At 38.0% G+C, this 15,918-nt stretch overlaps 2 protein-coding genes across 4 annotated transcripts in view; both read left to right on the forward strand.

Moving 5' to 3' along the window:
• Positions 1-1,067: 1,067 nt before the first annotated feature.
• Positions 1,068-6,740, forward strand: LOC103145770 (early growth response protein 3-like). Of its 3 annotated transcripts, none has more exons than XM_007563353.2 (2): positions 1,068-1,587; positions 4,076-6,740. In XM_007563353.2, the coding sequence occupies exons 1-2, from the start codon at positions 1,434-1,436 to the stop codon at positions 5,152-5,154; spliced, it is 1,233 nt and encodes a 410-aa protein (XP_007563415.1). In that variant the 5' UTR covers positions 1,068-1,433; the 3' UTR covers positions 5,155-6,740. The 3 variants fall into 3 exon arrangements, with proteins under 3 accessions (XP_007563415.1, XP_016532750.1, XP_016532754.1); XM_016677264.1 differs by lacking the exon at positions 1,068-1,587 and adding an exon at positions 2,023-2,121; XM_016677268.1 differs by lacking the exon at positions 1,068-1,587 and adding an exon at positions 3,477-3,837.
• A 2,981-nt stretch (positions 6,741-9,721) lies between these two features.
• The window catches only part of LOC103145784 (bridging integrator 3-like), a 29,313-nt gene continuing 23,116 nt past the window's right edge, over positions 9,722-15,918 (forward strand). Inside the window, exon 1 of the mRNA XM_007563370.2 lies at positions 9,722-9,828. Coding sequence (XP_007563432.1) covers positions 9,821-9,828 — 8 coding nt within the window. The 5' untranslated portion in view covers positions 9,722-9,820. The remainder of the gene's footprint in view (positions 9,829-15,918) is intronic.

Raw genomic sequence — 15,918 nt, forward strand, 5'->3', positions numbered from 1 at the left:
GTTTTGTTTGTCTTTTTTTATAGAAGTTAACGACATATGTATAATACAAAATTAGAAAATATTCAATAATCTCTTCACCCCAATTTAACCACTTGTCATGACTAAATAAAGTTTTTTTTTTCACATTGGTTATTTGTTCCACCAAGTTTTTTTTTAGTTTATTTTGTGTGTGTGTGTGTGTGTAACCAACTAATTTATAGAGGGGGCTTTTCTCAAATTCACCAAGTACATGGTTTTGTTTGTTTTTTCACAGTTTGCATGCTGGTTAAAATGCGAACCATGACGTGTCGTCCACTGTCATCTTTTTAAGCGTCTGTGGCTTCCGATCACTTTTCCACTACTACTACTACTACTACTACTTCATCCGGAACTCGCATGTCCAAATACAGACATGAATGGGCGGGGCCGGACACTGCCTTATTTGGAGTTTCCACTCTGCCGGTTACTTGGACTCCAAGTCAAAGCAAGCCTGTGCAAAGCTTTGCAATATTTACAAGCGATTAACTCCGTCAATTACTGTCTTTGTTTGACAATGATGCTGCTTGAAAAGGAGTTTGGAAGCAGCTTTCTGCAACACAGCGCCGCATAAAGTGTGTGCAAGTTCACAGGGAGAGGGGGAGAGAGAGGGAAAGAATGAGGGGGGAGGGGGGGATGGGAACACCATTATCCAAAGTTCTGTCTGAACTTTTCGGGACAAGATGAGGCTTGATTGTAAAGTCAACAAAGCACGTTTTAATATCACGATATAATATATTGTGGGAAGATAGTCGTAAATTATGGATAAAGTTCATTGTGTGAGTGACATGCTTTGTAGCCACAACACTCTACAGAAGGTACCACAAGAACTGAAAATAATCAAGATTATGTGCTGCCATTATTTTTACAAGGCCAGGGAAGAGGATGCAGCTGGGCGCGCTATCTCGATTTTTGTAAACTTAGATATCTCCCTCGGAGTCTTTTGCCTCCACTATACTTTCCACTGACTGACGCGCGGAGAGCCTGCTGATGGGCGCCCATGTCCATATATGGTCATCTACGTCACACAAATGTTCCATCCCCCTATTTAACACGGGTAGACTGGAGTCCCCTATCCAGCTCCAATAGAGCACGCAGAGCGGCTCCTCTTGTTCAAGCAACACCACCATCATCTCCTCCTCCTCCTTCATTGATTCACAGACTTCAAATTCCCTCACAAGCAGCCTGTCAGCTTCCACAGTGATCAGATTAATAACAATAGGCTGCGAGCGCTCAGAGGAGAGACAACCGGCGCCGCGCGTCCTCCGCGGGATACTTTGGATAGCTACAGCTCCGGGATCCATCCTGCGCCTGCCTCCTGCTACCCTTCGCCCGAGCAGCACCTGTGCGTTTCTCCGTGTGTCTACCTGGATACCTGCGCGCTGTCCTCTGTAAATGTCGGACTGAACATAACTGCTATGACAGGGAAACTAGCGGACAAGATCCCTCTTACCATGAGCAGTTTAATAAACACGATCCCCGACAGTCTCTACCCGGAGGAGGACATCCCCACCTCTATGAATATTTTCACCAGCACGGAGTCTATAAACCACTATTCACAGATGAACACAGGTAAGATTTTTTTTCCTCCCTCGAATTTACTAGCTCTGTTAAAAATGAAGCTCAAAGTGCGATGAGCGGGGATGGCAACAGTTGTCTTCGGACTTGGAGCACCTGTTTGCGCTCCCACTCTGTTGCGCACAAAGGCAGATTCCTTTAGTAGCCCACACTTTAGAGAGGTCAGGTGTGTAAATCACTTGGTATACCCATTGAAACGTAGATATAAGTAGTTACTGTTTCTGATTTTATTCATTTTTTTGTTATTGTTTGAATGTTTTGAGTCAGTATTCCGTTGCCGAAGCGTCAGAATATGAATCACAGCGTGAAAACGCAAACGAACACAACTCATTTCACAACTAAACACGCGGTGATGAATAATTCTAAAAATAATAATAATAATAATAACAATAGCAATAAAAAAATCTGGAAAAGAAGATGTGTTGTGATTTAATTTCTCAAAATCTGAGAATTTTTTTTTATTTTTCATGGAAGAGTTTTTTTTGACGAAGATTGCAGAAAATAGATTGACTCCTCTGAATGAAATCGGTAAGTGTGCCACTGCGGTTAGTCCATAGTGTCTCAGATTTGATATCTACTAGCAAAGGGGGGGTCAGCTACTTAAAACAATGACTTTCATTCACAACTCTATTAACACTGTTTTAGTAGGCGTGTGTGGGAGCTTTCTCCTATGTGAAACACGCTCAAAGCGCATGGCCCATGCGCCACCTTATATTTCAGAAATTATAACAGCGGGCATTATTAATTGCATTCGCTTATTTATTTTTTTTAAATAAAACGGTTTTTATACGTCTGTTTGTTTAAATTCTTTCTATTCATTTTGACGCGTACGATGATGCACTGTACAGGCTAATAATATTACAAGAAATCTAAGAGCTAAAGCTTAATCTTTTAAATGAGAGAATAATGCTGAGAAAAATACAAAATCTCTAATTTTCTACCCGTTAATCTTTCAATTTAGCGACTTTCACACGCGGGTTTATTAATCAGAAGTTCTCACCGCCATAAAATGATGGAAACACACGTAGTTTTATTTACCAAGACATAGCCCTCCTTGATTTATCACAGACGTGTGTTTGAATTAAGCATGCGCCAGGTGTTAAAAGAAACATGCTAATTTTAGGCTTAAAATCCATTAAAGTCAAGTGAATCAGGTCATAAGCCCTCTACATTTTTATTTGTTCATGCAATAAAATATAATTATCTGCTTTATTATTGGCTGTAATATTGGCTGTAATCTGTTTCAATTTAACAGAAACAGAGTGTTTCTGTTAAATTGTTAATTCTTGCTAAAGTTTACATCAGACAGTGTTAAAATGGTTACTTGTGAGTATTTATTTAATGTAAATAGAGATTAAGCACTAACTGTGATTTAAGAGGAAAAACAGGTGTGTCAATACGAAGAAAAAGAGTACAGACCTTATTTTGTGCCTAAAATTTTATTTCATTTTCAGGTTAAAATTGAAAAAAAAGAGAAAAAAACAATCTATAAAGGTAATGATAAAAAACAAATCTCTTAAGATTTACTTTATTAATTTAAAATCCACAAATAATAAAATGATCCCTGTTTTTTCACAGGTCAAATAATATTTTCTGAAAATATTTTTGTATTGCCTTATTGCTACATGATTTTACCAGCCAAATTTCAGTGGCTTGTAATTGTTGAGAGCAAACATGTCTATATGGATTCATGCAGAGTATAATAGGTTTTCATTTTAAATTCTTATTGTGAAAGAATTATGCTTAAACTGCAATACATTTACCTTTTTGAGCACAACCGTGCCACAAATTCATCACTATTGATAGGTGTGGTGTGCAATTGTTGTTCATAGCATCTTTGATAAAGAAAAAGAAAGAAAATGAGCACGAGCGAGTGTGTGTGTGTGTGTGTCTGTGTGTAAATGCGATGTTATAACAATAATAGGAGAAAAACATAGAGGAAACACTGAAATCTCCTTACAGATGTTCCTTTTTTTTTTTTTTTGCAAATGTGTCTCAAATTCCTGAGCATTCTGGATTTGGCGTCTGCCCTCATAATCCTCCCTGCTGTTAAGACATCAAATCTTGCCATTCCTCTTTGGCTGTCCTCCTAAGGGACACAATGACTGGATCACAGGGGGTGTTTAGGTCTTGATTTATGAGAGCTTGTGGGATCTGCAAGAGAGAGAGACACCACTCTCTCAGAGGCAGCACTCAAGTCACTTAACTTCCAGGTCTGACAGGGCTCACGTTTCTTCTTGAACTGTATGGGATTTTTTGTGATTATTCTTTTATCTTTTGTCACCTTTTGAAAAATATGCAACAAGGCTTTATTTTGGGACAAACCAAGAACTGCTAGAAAAAGTTCATTTGGCAAAAATAATGTTAATTATCTAAACTTTTTTTTCTTAGCTTTCTTCTTGGATGATTTTAAGTTCATGTTTTTAGAAACCAGGAGGATATTTTGCTCATTTTCTGTGTTTTTTAATCTTCTTTCATTTAGATAATATCATGGATCTAGGCATGGGAAGCGAGAAGACAAGCTCAGACATACAGTATGGATCCAGCTTCCAGTCCAACCGCAGTGGGCAGACTGTCACGTATCTGGGGAAGTTCGCCTTTGACACTCCTCCTTCAGGTGGCATCGGTGGCTCTGGCTGGTGCCCCGACAACAACATCATAAGCCTCGTCAGTGCGGGCATTTTGGGCGTCTCTCCATCACCCGGCACGGTAACGACGCAGACGCCGTCCTCTGCAGCAAGCATGGGTGGACAATCGTCAGACATGGAGCAGGTATACGGTCCTCCGCTGCCTGCCTATTCCACCTGCAGTGACCTGTACCAGGATCAGGTCTCCTTCCACCACAGCCCCGCCACCAGCACGGCTCTCGCCTACCCTGGAAATGAATATCACTCAACGTCCAAAGCCCCCATGGATGGCAGCCTTTTTTCCATGATCCCTGACTACAACCTTTTTCATCATCAGGGAGAGGTTGGTGTCATGGAGCACAAACCCTTCCAGACCATGGACCCTATCAGAGTCAACCCTCCGCCAATCACGCCGCTGGAGACCATCAGAGCATTCAAAGACAAGCAGCAAATCCACCCGGGTTTCATTGGCGGGCAGCAGCACCCACCCCAGCACCATCCGCCACCTCAGACTCTTACCCTCAAACCCATCCGTCCTAGGAAGTACCCCAACCGTCCCAGCAAAACGCCTGTTCACGAACGGCCACACGCCTGTCCTGCGGAGAACTGTGACAGACGCTTTTCGCGCTCAGACGAGCTCACGCGTCACCTCCGCATCCACACGGGTCACAAGCCCTTCCAGTGCAGAATATGCATGAGGTCCTTCAGCCGGAGCGACCACCTCACCACACACATCCGCACGCACACGGGTGAGAAACCCTTCTCCTGCGAGTTTTGTGGACGCAAATTTGCCAGGAGTGACGAGCGAAAGAGACATGCAAAGGTTCACCTGAAACAGAAGGACAAGAAGCAGGCGGACAAGAGCAGCGGGGCGGCCGGGAGCCACAGCACGCCGCCAGGCTCCTGCGGGGGGCCAGCGGTGGGAGCGTCATGACCATCACTACATGCACATGGACTAGACCCTAGCCAGAGATTATACAGAGACCTGGGAAGTACAGATCACATTCACTATGAAATAAATAGGTGATTCTCTTCTTCTTTGTTTACACTCTGGCTCTTTTCAGTTCCTTCTATTTTGAGATGGACGTCTTTAGTTTAGGTCAGAGGGGAAGGGCTGCTTTCCTCTTGTCTTTTAAAAGCAATTCAGAGCCTCAGCTACTGTAACATAGTGTAAACACAGATATGGGCACTTCAGCACATTCTGCCACAGAGATCTTTGTGTATCACTAGGTTCTGAGGTGGATGTGTCATTTTTACAGAAACTGTTTTCATTGAAAGAACGTCAGAATGCATGAGAGAGGCTGAAGAAAGGAGCTCAGTGAGAAGGTGTATTGTCTGGGATGTATGCATTAATATCATTAGGCTGTTTAAAAGTGCAATTGGTTATATTTGTGTATCATCATGATTCTATTAATTGTGGCCCGTGACTGTATTTGTTTTTTGTTTTTTTTATTTTTGTTCAAGTGTAGTGTGTTTTTTTTTTAATATTTGAATGTTTCTTTTGTTTTGTTGTTTTATAATTATTATTTTTAAAGAATGTGCCAAATGTATTGCAGTGATGCAGCCAACGTTGTTCCTTATATTTGTTCCTGATATTTGCCAAACCCAGGAGTGGCATCAGCTTAGCACAGCTGTGGAGACAATAGAAAGATCAGATTCCACACACCAGATTTAGACGAATCTGCACAGTTTGTTTGAATCCAGGTTATTCCAGAATAGGTCACATGAAGCAAATCCCAATGTCTTGTCCTGTTTCGTGCAGAAACATGTCTGCAGCAACTGATGCCTTTGCCAATACTTATTTATTTTTAGTCACTGTGAGACACCCTGTGTGTTGTTTTCCTCCTTTTTAAAACGTGGTTTGACGTTGTGTTACCCAATGTACTTTCTGTTGCTCTTTTTTTTAATATAAATGCTCAATGATACTGTTTATTTTTCATGACTTCTGCAATATGCAATTGAGTACACAGACATATGCCACTCACACACAAATTAAATCATCTAAGAGCACCGTTGTAGACAGAACAAACTATTTAATTAAAAAAAAAAAAACAGTGGGTTGCCAACGAGACGTTAAAGAGAAGATGAATATGGGCCTTGGCATGTCTTCTCATTTTGTAACGCTTAAACTACCAAAAGATGAGCAGAAAACGGTAAGAGACAAATAATTTTAAAAAAATCAACGTTTACATATTTTTAATTCAGAGACTGGACTGCAAATGTACGTATCCTTCTTTTTGTACAGTATACAAATATGTATGCAGGTAGCTAAAGTAGAAGTTTCACTTTTGTACTAAAATGTCAAATGCACTGCAGTTCAGTATTAAATTGTGCATAAAAGTGCATTCCTTCATGCACACTATGTAAATACAGACGTCTGCATTAACAAGAACTCTCAATTGACTGAATGCTTGTGCAGAAAGTGTCCTAAGATTTTCAGTAAAATATAATATTTTATTGTCAAAATGTTGTAGATCCCTGCAGTATAGTGCCAGATATGTTGTCCTACCTTCCACTGAAAAAAAACTCAGAAAGACAAAAAACAAAAGGATGGCACCATCTGTATGCTTAACAAGGGAGACCAGTTAAAAACAGCACTAATGTGTTCTTTGAATAAACTGCTTTTTTTTAATTTATTTTGTGCATCTCCATTAAAGAAATATTGGTTATTTTAATTACCACAGCCTCTCGGCAGTATAAAAACACTGGTTATTTGTAAGACATTCTCCTAAATGACTGAACCTATTCATAAACAAAATACATTACGGATCATGCAAATAATTCTCACTAATGACTCCTCACTTACTTTACTCAGTTTTAAACTGAAAGAAAAAGGTACTTCTTTTGTCTTTTAGCAAAACATTTTCTGTGAGCCATCAATGACTTCACTTGGATCGTAGTATTTCCATTAATTATTATTAAAGCATATTTGATTTAAGAAAAAAAAGTTAGTTTTACAGGAAAGACAGTTTGCCTTACTTTCACGGAGTTTAAACACTTAAGATTGTTTTACAGGCTTAGTGACAGACATCAAAAGGCATATTTGTGCAATTCAAAGACTGTTTTACATAAGTAATTGGAGGAAATCAATTTTAAAAATTGTGAAGACTATAAATAAGGAAGGCAGGAGATGCTGTGATACGCACGTTTGACAAGCAGCAAAGGAATCACACTAAAAGAAAAATTGGTTGGACTGACTTCTTTGTCAAATAGGAAGCATGCTTCCTGACATTCTTTTAAAGCCTGATTCTTAAACTATATATTCAAATTTCAAAGAAAACAAGTTTTACTATTTTTTTATTCAACTGTTTTTTTTGTTGTTGTTTGTTTGTTTTTTAACATATTTTATTATTTCATTTGTTGTACTTTTTGACGGAAGAAAACTGCTTAAAAAACAAATACTGTACCCATCAGCACACACAATGACTGGACTAAAGGAGTTTAGGAACTGACTAATGCAGAGGTCAAAGGAAAAGTGCAGACCAACAGTGCCACAGAGAACCCAGTGCATGCAGTAAAGAGCTCTGAAGGCCATCCATTCTTTTTCCTGAAACAGTTTTCACTGCTCTGCTTCCTGGCAAGTATCCACTTATTTTCCAATTAATTTGGCCTCCGAGGTTTTTTTTTTTTTTTTTTTTTCTAAATTCATCTACATGGTTAAATGAATAGTCCACCTTGGATTTATGTGAAAAGTTTAAAAGTTTGGACTGCCTACAGCTGTAAATCAATAGGTGTGTAGCACGGAAACCTATAGCTCCACTGCATTTGTTGGACTTTGGCCAAATAAAGTTTCTCCTTCAGCATATGAAATATAAAACCTGACAAACTAACACAAGTCTACAGCACCAAATTGTTTGACAACTATTTTTCCAGAATAAAACTGTTATGGACCAGGTTGTATCTGGTAACAAGCAATAACCATATAGGGATCAGAAGACAAAGAATAGACACAACATAAAAGACAATAACAAAAAAAAAAGCCTGTCATTAATGCTAGTTATTCAATGTTATGAGTTCAGACTGAAGATCATTTAGACCTTATTTTACCAAAAAATATTTCTATCATGTTAGAGAACATTATGCTTCTGTTGCTTTGTGTTGAAGAATGATGAAAAGGTAGGCAGGGATAACAGCAAGAATATATCAACATCCAAAATGAAGCCATGTAACAATATTTAATCAACCCCACTGTGTCTGTTACACTTTGTTTTGTATGTGTTTTTGTAAATTTTGTAAAACTTATATTATCCCTCCACTACTTGCACTACTTGCTTTCTCAATAGGTTGGCTATTACAACACAGGCTGCACAATTGTCTTCTGTATACCAATTAGGAGGAGGCCATGAGAATTCATGAAATAACTGCTAAACTCAAAACCAACTAATTTAAATGTAATTTCTTTCCACTAATAATTCATTATATTATGTGCTTAATACTCTGCTGGCCAAAAGTAGTTGGCTGAACGGTTTTCAGCTCCATGATGAATTTGTGCCAACATCAGCAGCCATCATTACGCTGAACTGGGTTGCAGGGTTGGCTGATCAAAAACAATCCATGACAATAACTCCAAAGGAGCAACAAATAAACGTAACCCCTGTCTGCTTGTAGCTGAAGGCAACCTTGTGCTAATATTTGTGCATTAATGTTTGATACAGATTTTGTGAAATTGGCCCTGTGCCAGGCACTGAGCTTTGCCTCACTTAAAAACTGAAAGAAAAAAAGAAAAAAAAAAACCTAACATGATTTCAATAACATGTAGATATTATTATAGCAACTCATGTCATCTTATGGACTACAGGGTGGCGTCAGGGATTCAGCAGTGAAGCTGGTGTTAAAACAGAGTCGATGCTCACTGTTTTCTGTTGTGCTGTGTTTCCTTTCATTACCAAAATATCCTTATGTTTGCATGTGCACGGAAAGTGCCACCCAAACTTTCTGGTGGTGGCACTCCCTTTTTTTAAATTTTGCATGAAAAAAGTCACATGGGTAAAAAGGAACAAACCTAACAACAATGCAAGATGGATTACTGGAAACACATTGGGATAACTGTTCTGTTAGCTTTTTTGTTAAAGAAAAGGGGTCTTGTTCAATGTGTTGTGGATGTCTTTTGCCTATTTAATGTTTTATTACCTTATAATAAGGTCATTTTATGAGGAGCTGAATATTTAAATTAATTTTACTATATCTTTGTGATAGGGAGATGTGCTCCCCTGTTTACCTGGCACTTCAGTTTGTTGTAATGCAAATGTTTTGTTATTTCTATGTAAGTACTTGAATAAAGAAATATATAACTTGCCTTGTGCTTTCCTGGTTCTCCACGTTTCCTGCAAACACACACACACACAATTAAAAGAACGTCATAAACAAACCATTTGATAACAAAACAATTATTTTATGAGTTAGTATATTCAATACGCCACATCTATAACATTTGCTTAGCTCTGTTCATTATATATATAAAAAAAACAACCTCAGAGGAAACTGAAGCGTGTCGGCTGAAGTAACTTCCTGTTGAACGCTCGCCAATGGAGTGACGGAAAGCGATGTTTCTGAGGAGATAACACTATTAACCAGGCCCAACGGAATAAAAGTCACTCAAAATGAACTGGTATGTATCTCTGCCACATTCTAGACGTGTTGCTTATGAATAAATTGTAAGTCGAGCCATTTTCCGTAATTACCGAGGAGCGAATAATCGCCTGGGGCTCCGGCTATTTCCTGGAAGCGCTAGCCAAACTACACTAGCAACGGAGTTAGCTTTAGCATTTAAACTCCGTGACTCACAAATATAACCTTTTCTGGTTGGGTTTATCCTTGTTAATTTGACCTAAGGTAGTCTAAAGCACATAAAACACTCGTTTATGATAGAATAGTTTCTAGCTGTATTTAGTGTCGTCAACTTTGATTGACTCTGTAATAAGTGTTTACCTAGCTATTATTACAGTGTTTCTTAGCCAACAGTTCCATACTGGTAACTTAGTACTCGACAACGAATCATATAAATATATAAACAATCTCCAATATATTAATAGCTATTAATATCTTGGAGATTGTGCGTCTGCTGGTACCTTCAAGTTTTAGGGATTTAAAGAAGTTCAGGTAGTGTTTCAAAGAGAATGTACATTTGTTGTATCTAGTGGTCAGGGCAGCAGGATCGGTGCAGACCCATTATGGTTCTCGGAACCCACTGTCCTGTAAGTTTTAGAGATTCTTTTGTTCATCATACCTGAATTATATTGAGTAGCCAATAACAAACAGGTGCTGAAAGTAATGGCACACAGGTGAGATAATTAGAGCATTTGACTTAAGTTACCATCCTTATGCCAACTTAAATACCACATTAGTGTAAATGCAGTGTTTCCCCTCTTCCTGATTTCCTATTGTTTTTGTATCGGTGTCATACTTAAGTGTTTCAGAACATCAAACCAATTTAAATGTTAGTCAAAGACAACACAAGTAACAGCAAATACCATTTTTAAATGGAGGTGTCGAGGGCGTAATCCAAATTCCACACCACTGTACGTGTGAGTGACATGTCAAAATTATATTTTTTGCTGTAAAATCACAATAATTATTTTATCATGATTTCCCTACATAACATTTTAGCTCTTAAATAAATTTTAAAAAAAATACTACACAGTGTTTCTTACTATATTCTAATAAATTTGGACAATTTCTCCAAATGTTGCCAAGAACTATCAAGATTTAAGAAAATATTCTCATTCTTGGGGTATGCATTACAGTAGGAACATTTTATGCAGAGGTAATTTAACAATTCATTATAATTTTTCCACATCAGTGTTATCATGATTAGTTGTAGCTGTAATAGTAGCAATGTTTTTTTATAATTTCATCACTCTTTGACAAACACACTCAGAATGTCTCCTATATTAAATGAATTATGTCAGGGATACATTATAGTCTAACTCTTAACACACAATTCACCCAACATTGTGACTGTTATTTTATGACCAGAGAGCAAACTGATTGTCTTTATGCTATTTAAAGTTTAAAGTGCTTTATACCTGGATATGGTTGTTATTATGAAGTGCATTGATGCTATGAGTAGTTATGTAAATAGTATAATTATCTTGCATTCAAGTGTAATCAGACCCTTGGTTACAGTGCTAACAGTCAAATCCGAACACCTGGTAACAAGCAGCTCCGGGAAGAGAAAGGCTGTCATCCTCAATGCATCGCACCAGTCATTTGAGGGACGCCTATTGGTCTCCCGAAAAACGATACAAACCTGGATCAATCTATGAATTAGAATACCCTGGACCGAACTTGAAAGTTGGACATTGTGCTGCTAGCCCTTAGCATTAATCAACAACTCAAAAGCAGAATTGAGAGCGTTGTGCAACACAAATAATCAAGCGACCGGAACACGGTGCACTTAATAGTAAAGCATAATTTATCAAAGCTGCAAGGCAGATAATTTGCCTCAAGGAATTTTAATAATCAGGATACTTGAATCATTTGTAGAATTGATACAATTCTCTTTGATACAACAGTGTAGTTTCTGTATAGGTCTATCTCTGCCAGTTCCCGATCGGATGGCCCACAGTGTGAAAGTGTTTTGCCTCTATACGTCACTGAACTCGATCCATGTAAATGGAAATGGATTGTTAATAATAAAGTGAGTTGAAGCAAATTGAGCTTGGCAATGTTGCACTTCTTTTGGTTTGTGTCATTCACTCTTCATTATTCATGAATGCTGCACAAGTGGAAACAAAGAGAAACAAACCTTTTTCCATACAATTGTGACGTATATGCATAAGAACTAACTTTACAGTGTTGTACACATTCTTGGTGTCATGCCGTCATTCACTTCGGCTTAACAGTAATGACTGGCAAGCAGGACTTTTGCCATCATGTACTGCCAACCAGAAGGTCAAGAGTGGACAGCTCTGTCACTGAAAGGAACCCTTTATTGTCACTGCTGACTGATGCATTCCAGCATGGCCTGCACACTAGGGTTTATGACGTAAGAGGTTTGACTTTGGGGTCATCATCAAAACAATTCCACTTCCCAACATCTTCAACCAGCCCTCTGTGCTCCATGGAATATCTAAGGTCAAATGATGCCGTATCTCTCTAATGGTGTACACATTTGCAGTTATAGTGAAAAGCCATTGGGTTTTCCAGCTAGTACATAATGTGTCCCCAATAAAGAAGACTGTTACGTCTTTGTTCTTGCCTACGTGCTTACGTGACGGTGGTGACGTGTATCCTATTACAGCAGACATCAGATACCTCTTTAATTGCTTGTTGGTTAACTTGTTAATGGTTCAAAATGAATCAAGGAAACATTATACTCTCTTTTTTTGTTCCTGAAGAAAAGCTGCACAAAATATTACCAGAAACACTGTATATTAGAGTTCTTAAGTTCTCATGATTGAATATTTATTTCCATTTATTCTTGTTCATATTTACATAAAAAAGCTAACTGATGGTAGAGACGAAATGGCTACCTTGGTTCAAAGTATACCCCTTTTTATAATGAATTGACAGTTAAAACCCTGTTCATTTACCACAATGCTAATATAAAAAATTCTGGCCTTTTGATTTTTCAACCAACAGTGTCAGACATTGCGATTAATAGATGTTTCTTTGACATCTATTAATCGCAATTAATAGATGTGATTTTTTTTTTACAAATATAAAAAAATTGTTGCATATGCTTAATAAAAGTAACCCTATCGTGTTACATTTTCTTTCAATTGCATAAATACAGGGAAACTTAGATTTTTTAATCCATCCATCCATCCATCCATTTTCTGAACACCCTTGTCCCTCAGTGGGGTCGGGAGGGGTGCTGGTGCCTATCTCCAGCTAACGTTCCGGGCGAGAGGCGGGGTCCATCCTGGACAGGTCGCCAGTCTGTCGCAGAGATTTTTTAATCAAGGTTGTCATACTCTGATAATCGCCCACTAGACCATGACTAAACCAGTTATCATAATTTAGAAACAATACATTCAGAATATTGCTGAGAGTGGATAAGTGACTGATTGAAATCATTAAAAACAGTACAGTTATAACAGCAATAATAACAATAATTTCAGTTAGTTATAATGTACTTTGCATACCTTATGACACTGCTTTGAAAAAGACAGCGATAACTCGTGATGATCCAAAGTGCAGTTACATCTCTGGCCAACAATTTGTTTAACTTAAAATTAGGACTTCAGAATATTGCAAATATATCAGAAGTGCAATATCAGTATCATTATTACTCGTGGCTGATATATTCTGAGTGTTATGAAGTTGCATTTTTCATTCTAATGGACAGATTCTCACAGCTGAAGACACTGGACACAAACAACACCATCCAAAATGCTAAAGGTCAGAGAGTGTAGGAAGCATAGTTGAGAAAGTAGGTATATATTGCACCTGACATCGTCATCGCAGTTTTTACCAATATTATTGCAGTCGCAACATTTTCTACTATTGGGCAGCCCTACTCAAAATATTCCTGTGTTAAACTCTGTTGTGGCTTATTCTGTGTCAGTTGTTCTTGGTTCACAAGACCAGATTCACAAATGTTTCTCAATGTGGGAGGCCCAGCTGAAATATTGTTGTGTTAGTGAGCTTTAGAAATGATCAGCAGAGTCTGCAATCCTCCTTTTTTTATCACATTCTTTCTGTTTGCTCTTTTCACTTTCAAAGCACATTTCACTCTGTTTCTTTTCCACATATTACAGTTTGAGTTTCTTTTGTTTTTTTAAAGAATCACTAACAATCTTAACCAACAAAATTTTTAGGTAAAACTAAAATTCCGTGTCTTCTTTGTGATCAGACTAACACTAAAACCAAGACATTTATTGTTTTACAGTGCTTTGATAGAGCTTAAAGGGATGTTTGCAGTTTTCCTATTTAATTCTTCTAAACAGTTCAAATGCAGTTTCGGAGTTGGATTTTTGCAATAAGTACTTTTAGATACAAAACTCATCCAGCAGGAAAATATTTTAGTTCGTTTTTATAAAACCATAAAATTTCTTCCTTGATAGGTAAAATTATTATTGTTTATTTGTCAATTAGGAATTTCTGTATTAGACATAGGATCTAGGAATAAAATTAATCTTTCTCGTATACAGGTTATTGTTCCAAATATCTTCAAAATATAAAACACAAAAGCATTTCTTTAATTCACTTTTGTCATATTTCGTAGCTATTACAAAGGGTACAAGTCATCGTTTAAACTAAAAGGTCAACAAAGTTCTCATGATTCATGAAGACGTGACATACATGTGGTGAAATTGCCACTTGGAGATACCTAAACTCATGAAGTACACTGGTTATTATTAGAATCTGTATATAGCAACAGTTGGACTCAATCAATGAGATTCCCAAATGGCGGTTTAGCTTCATCTCTTACATTGGGAAAACTTATTGCAACATAGGAAGTGAACGTGGGAGGTTGATGTCATCTCTAGTTTCGGGAGAACGCTACTTGGTCCCCAGCCAGCGTTTATACTCAAGCCCATCTCTGCCAAATTATGTCGCTGTTGTGTTCAGGAATGCCCTACAAATCTAACAGACGGCTACGCTAACATGACACTGTTGTATATCTTTCAGGTAATCAGAAAAAGGTGAGTCATGTGAAATGTAGCTGACGAATTTCATGAGTTTTTTCCACAGCGGCTCACGCAAACTAGAGTAACAGCAAGTGAACCCACTTTTTTTTTCAAATAAAAACAAAAACATGTTTATAGTGAAATGACTAATGTATTAGTTTAAATCGTAACTAAAAACAAGAGGAATACAAATAAAATCCAATGGGACCCATAAAATAAACGGTGCTTCCAAATGAAATATTGTCCTCACTCATACTTGAAGCATTAGTGACATCAGCATACTGTTTTGGCTGCATTAATTCTGCTGTTGTTTGACCAAGTTGACCCATATAATTTGACAAAAGCTGTCTTCAAAAAGCTCTTTCTCACTGAAGCGTATTCTGATTGCACAACGAGGCCTTACATCACACCCTCACTTTTCCATCTCATTAATCTACACACCTTTCTTCTGACGCAGCTGCTGCCTCTCCCTGCCTTTCACCAGCTACTGGCCATCGTTTAGTGTAGATTTTACACCATTGGTGGCATATCAGTGAAAGTGTGCAAAGACCTTTGTAAAATGTGTTTTTATTTTTACCTTTTTTTTGTGAACCTCAAGAACACTATGCCTGGCACCAGCTCATTAAGGCAAAGGACAGAGTTTTGAACTGTGGATTAACAATAGTGTTTTTACCAAGAACGGTTCCGTTTCTTTTTCTTTCATCAAAAACAGCCCCAAGGATCTCTTTGTGGTTCAGTGCCTGTATATCAGATGTTTCATTTTATTATGAAAATTGCATGCTTGATACAATTTGCGCAAAAACACAAAATGTTGTGCTGTTTCTTGGCGCTAATTTCCACTGTCTTTTTGAGTAGTAGCTCATGGGTTCCTGCCTGACATTCAGGAGAAGGCATAATACCCAAATACACAATAAGCATCTGTGTTTGATTGCCAGCTGGGGTCATCATGCAGCGCAACCACACAGAGAAGAGGGTACAACCACTTCTGTTGAGTGATATCCATTTGCTGTGGAAGCCAGATGTGATCAGCGATGACATGAAGTTAATGTACATGGCACTGACTGCTTGTTTGAGAAGAATAGAGATTAACAGCCTCCTACCGTCTGCGTTAAGGAATCCTC

Source organism: Poecilia formosa, unplaced genomic scaffold (genome assembly GCF_000485575.1).
Source record: "Poecilia formosa unplaced genomic scaffold, Poecilia_formosa-5.1.2 Scaffold5, whole genome shotgun sequence".
Classification (NCBI taxonomy): Eukaryota; Metazoa; Chordata; class Actinopteri; order Cyprinodontiformes; family Poeciliidae; genus Poecilia; species Poecilia formosa.

Bases quoted from the DNA above. Each gene is read 5' to 3' on its own strand.
- LOC103145770 (XM_007563353.2), top strand. From the start codon at position 1,434: ATGACAGGGAAACTAGCGGACAAGATCCCTCTTACCATGAGCAGTTTA. The intron at 1,588-4,075 runs GTAAGATTTTTT...TCTTTCATTTAG, and splicing joins CTATTCACAGATGAACACAG to ATAATATCATGGATCTAGGC.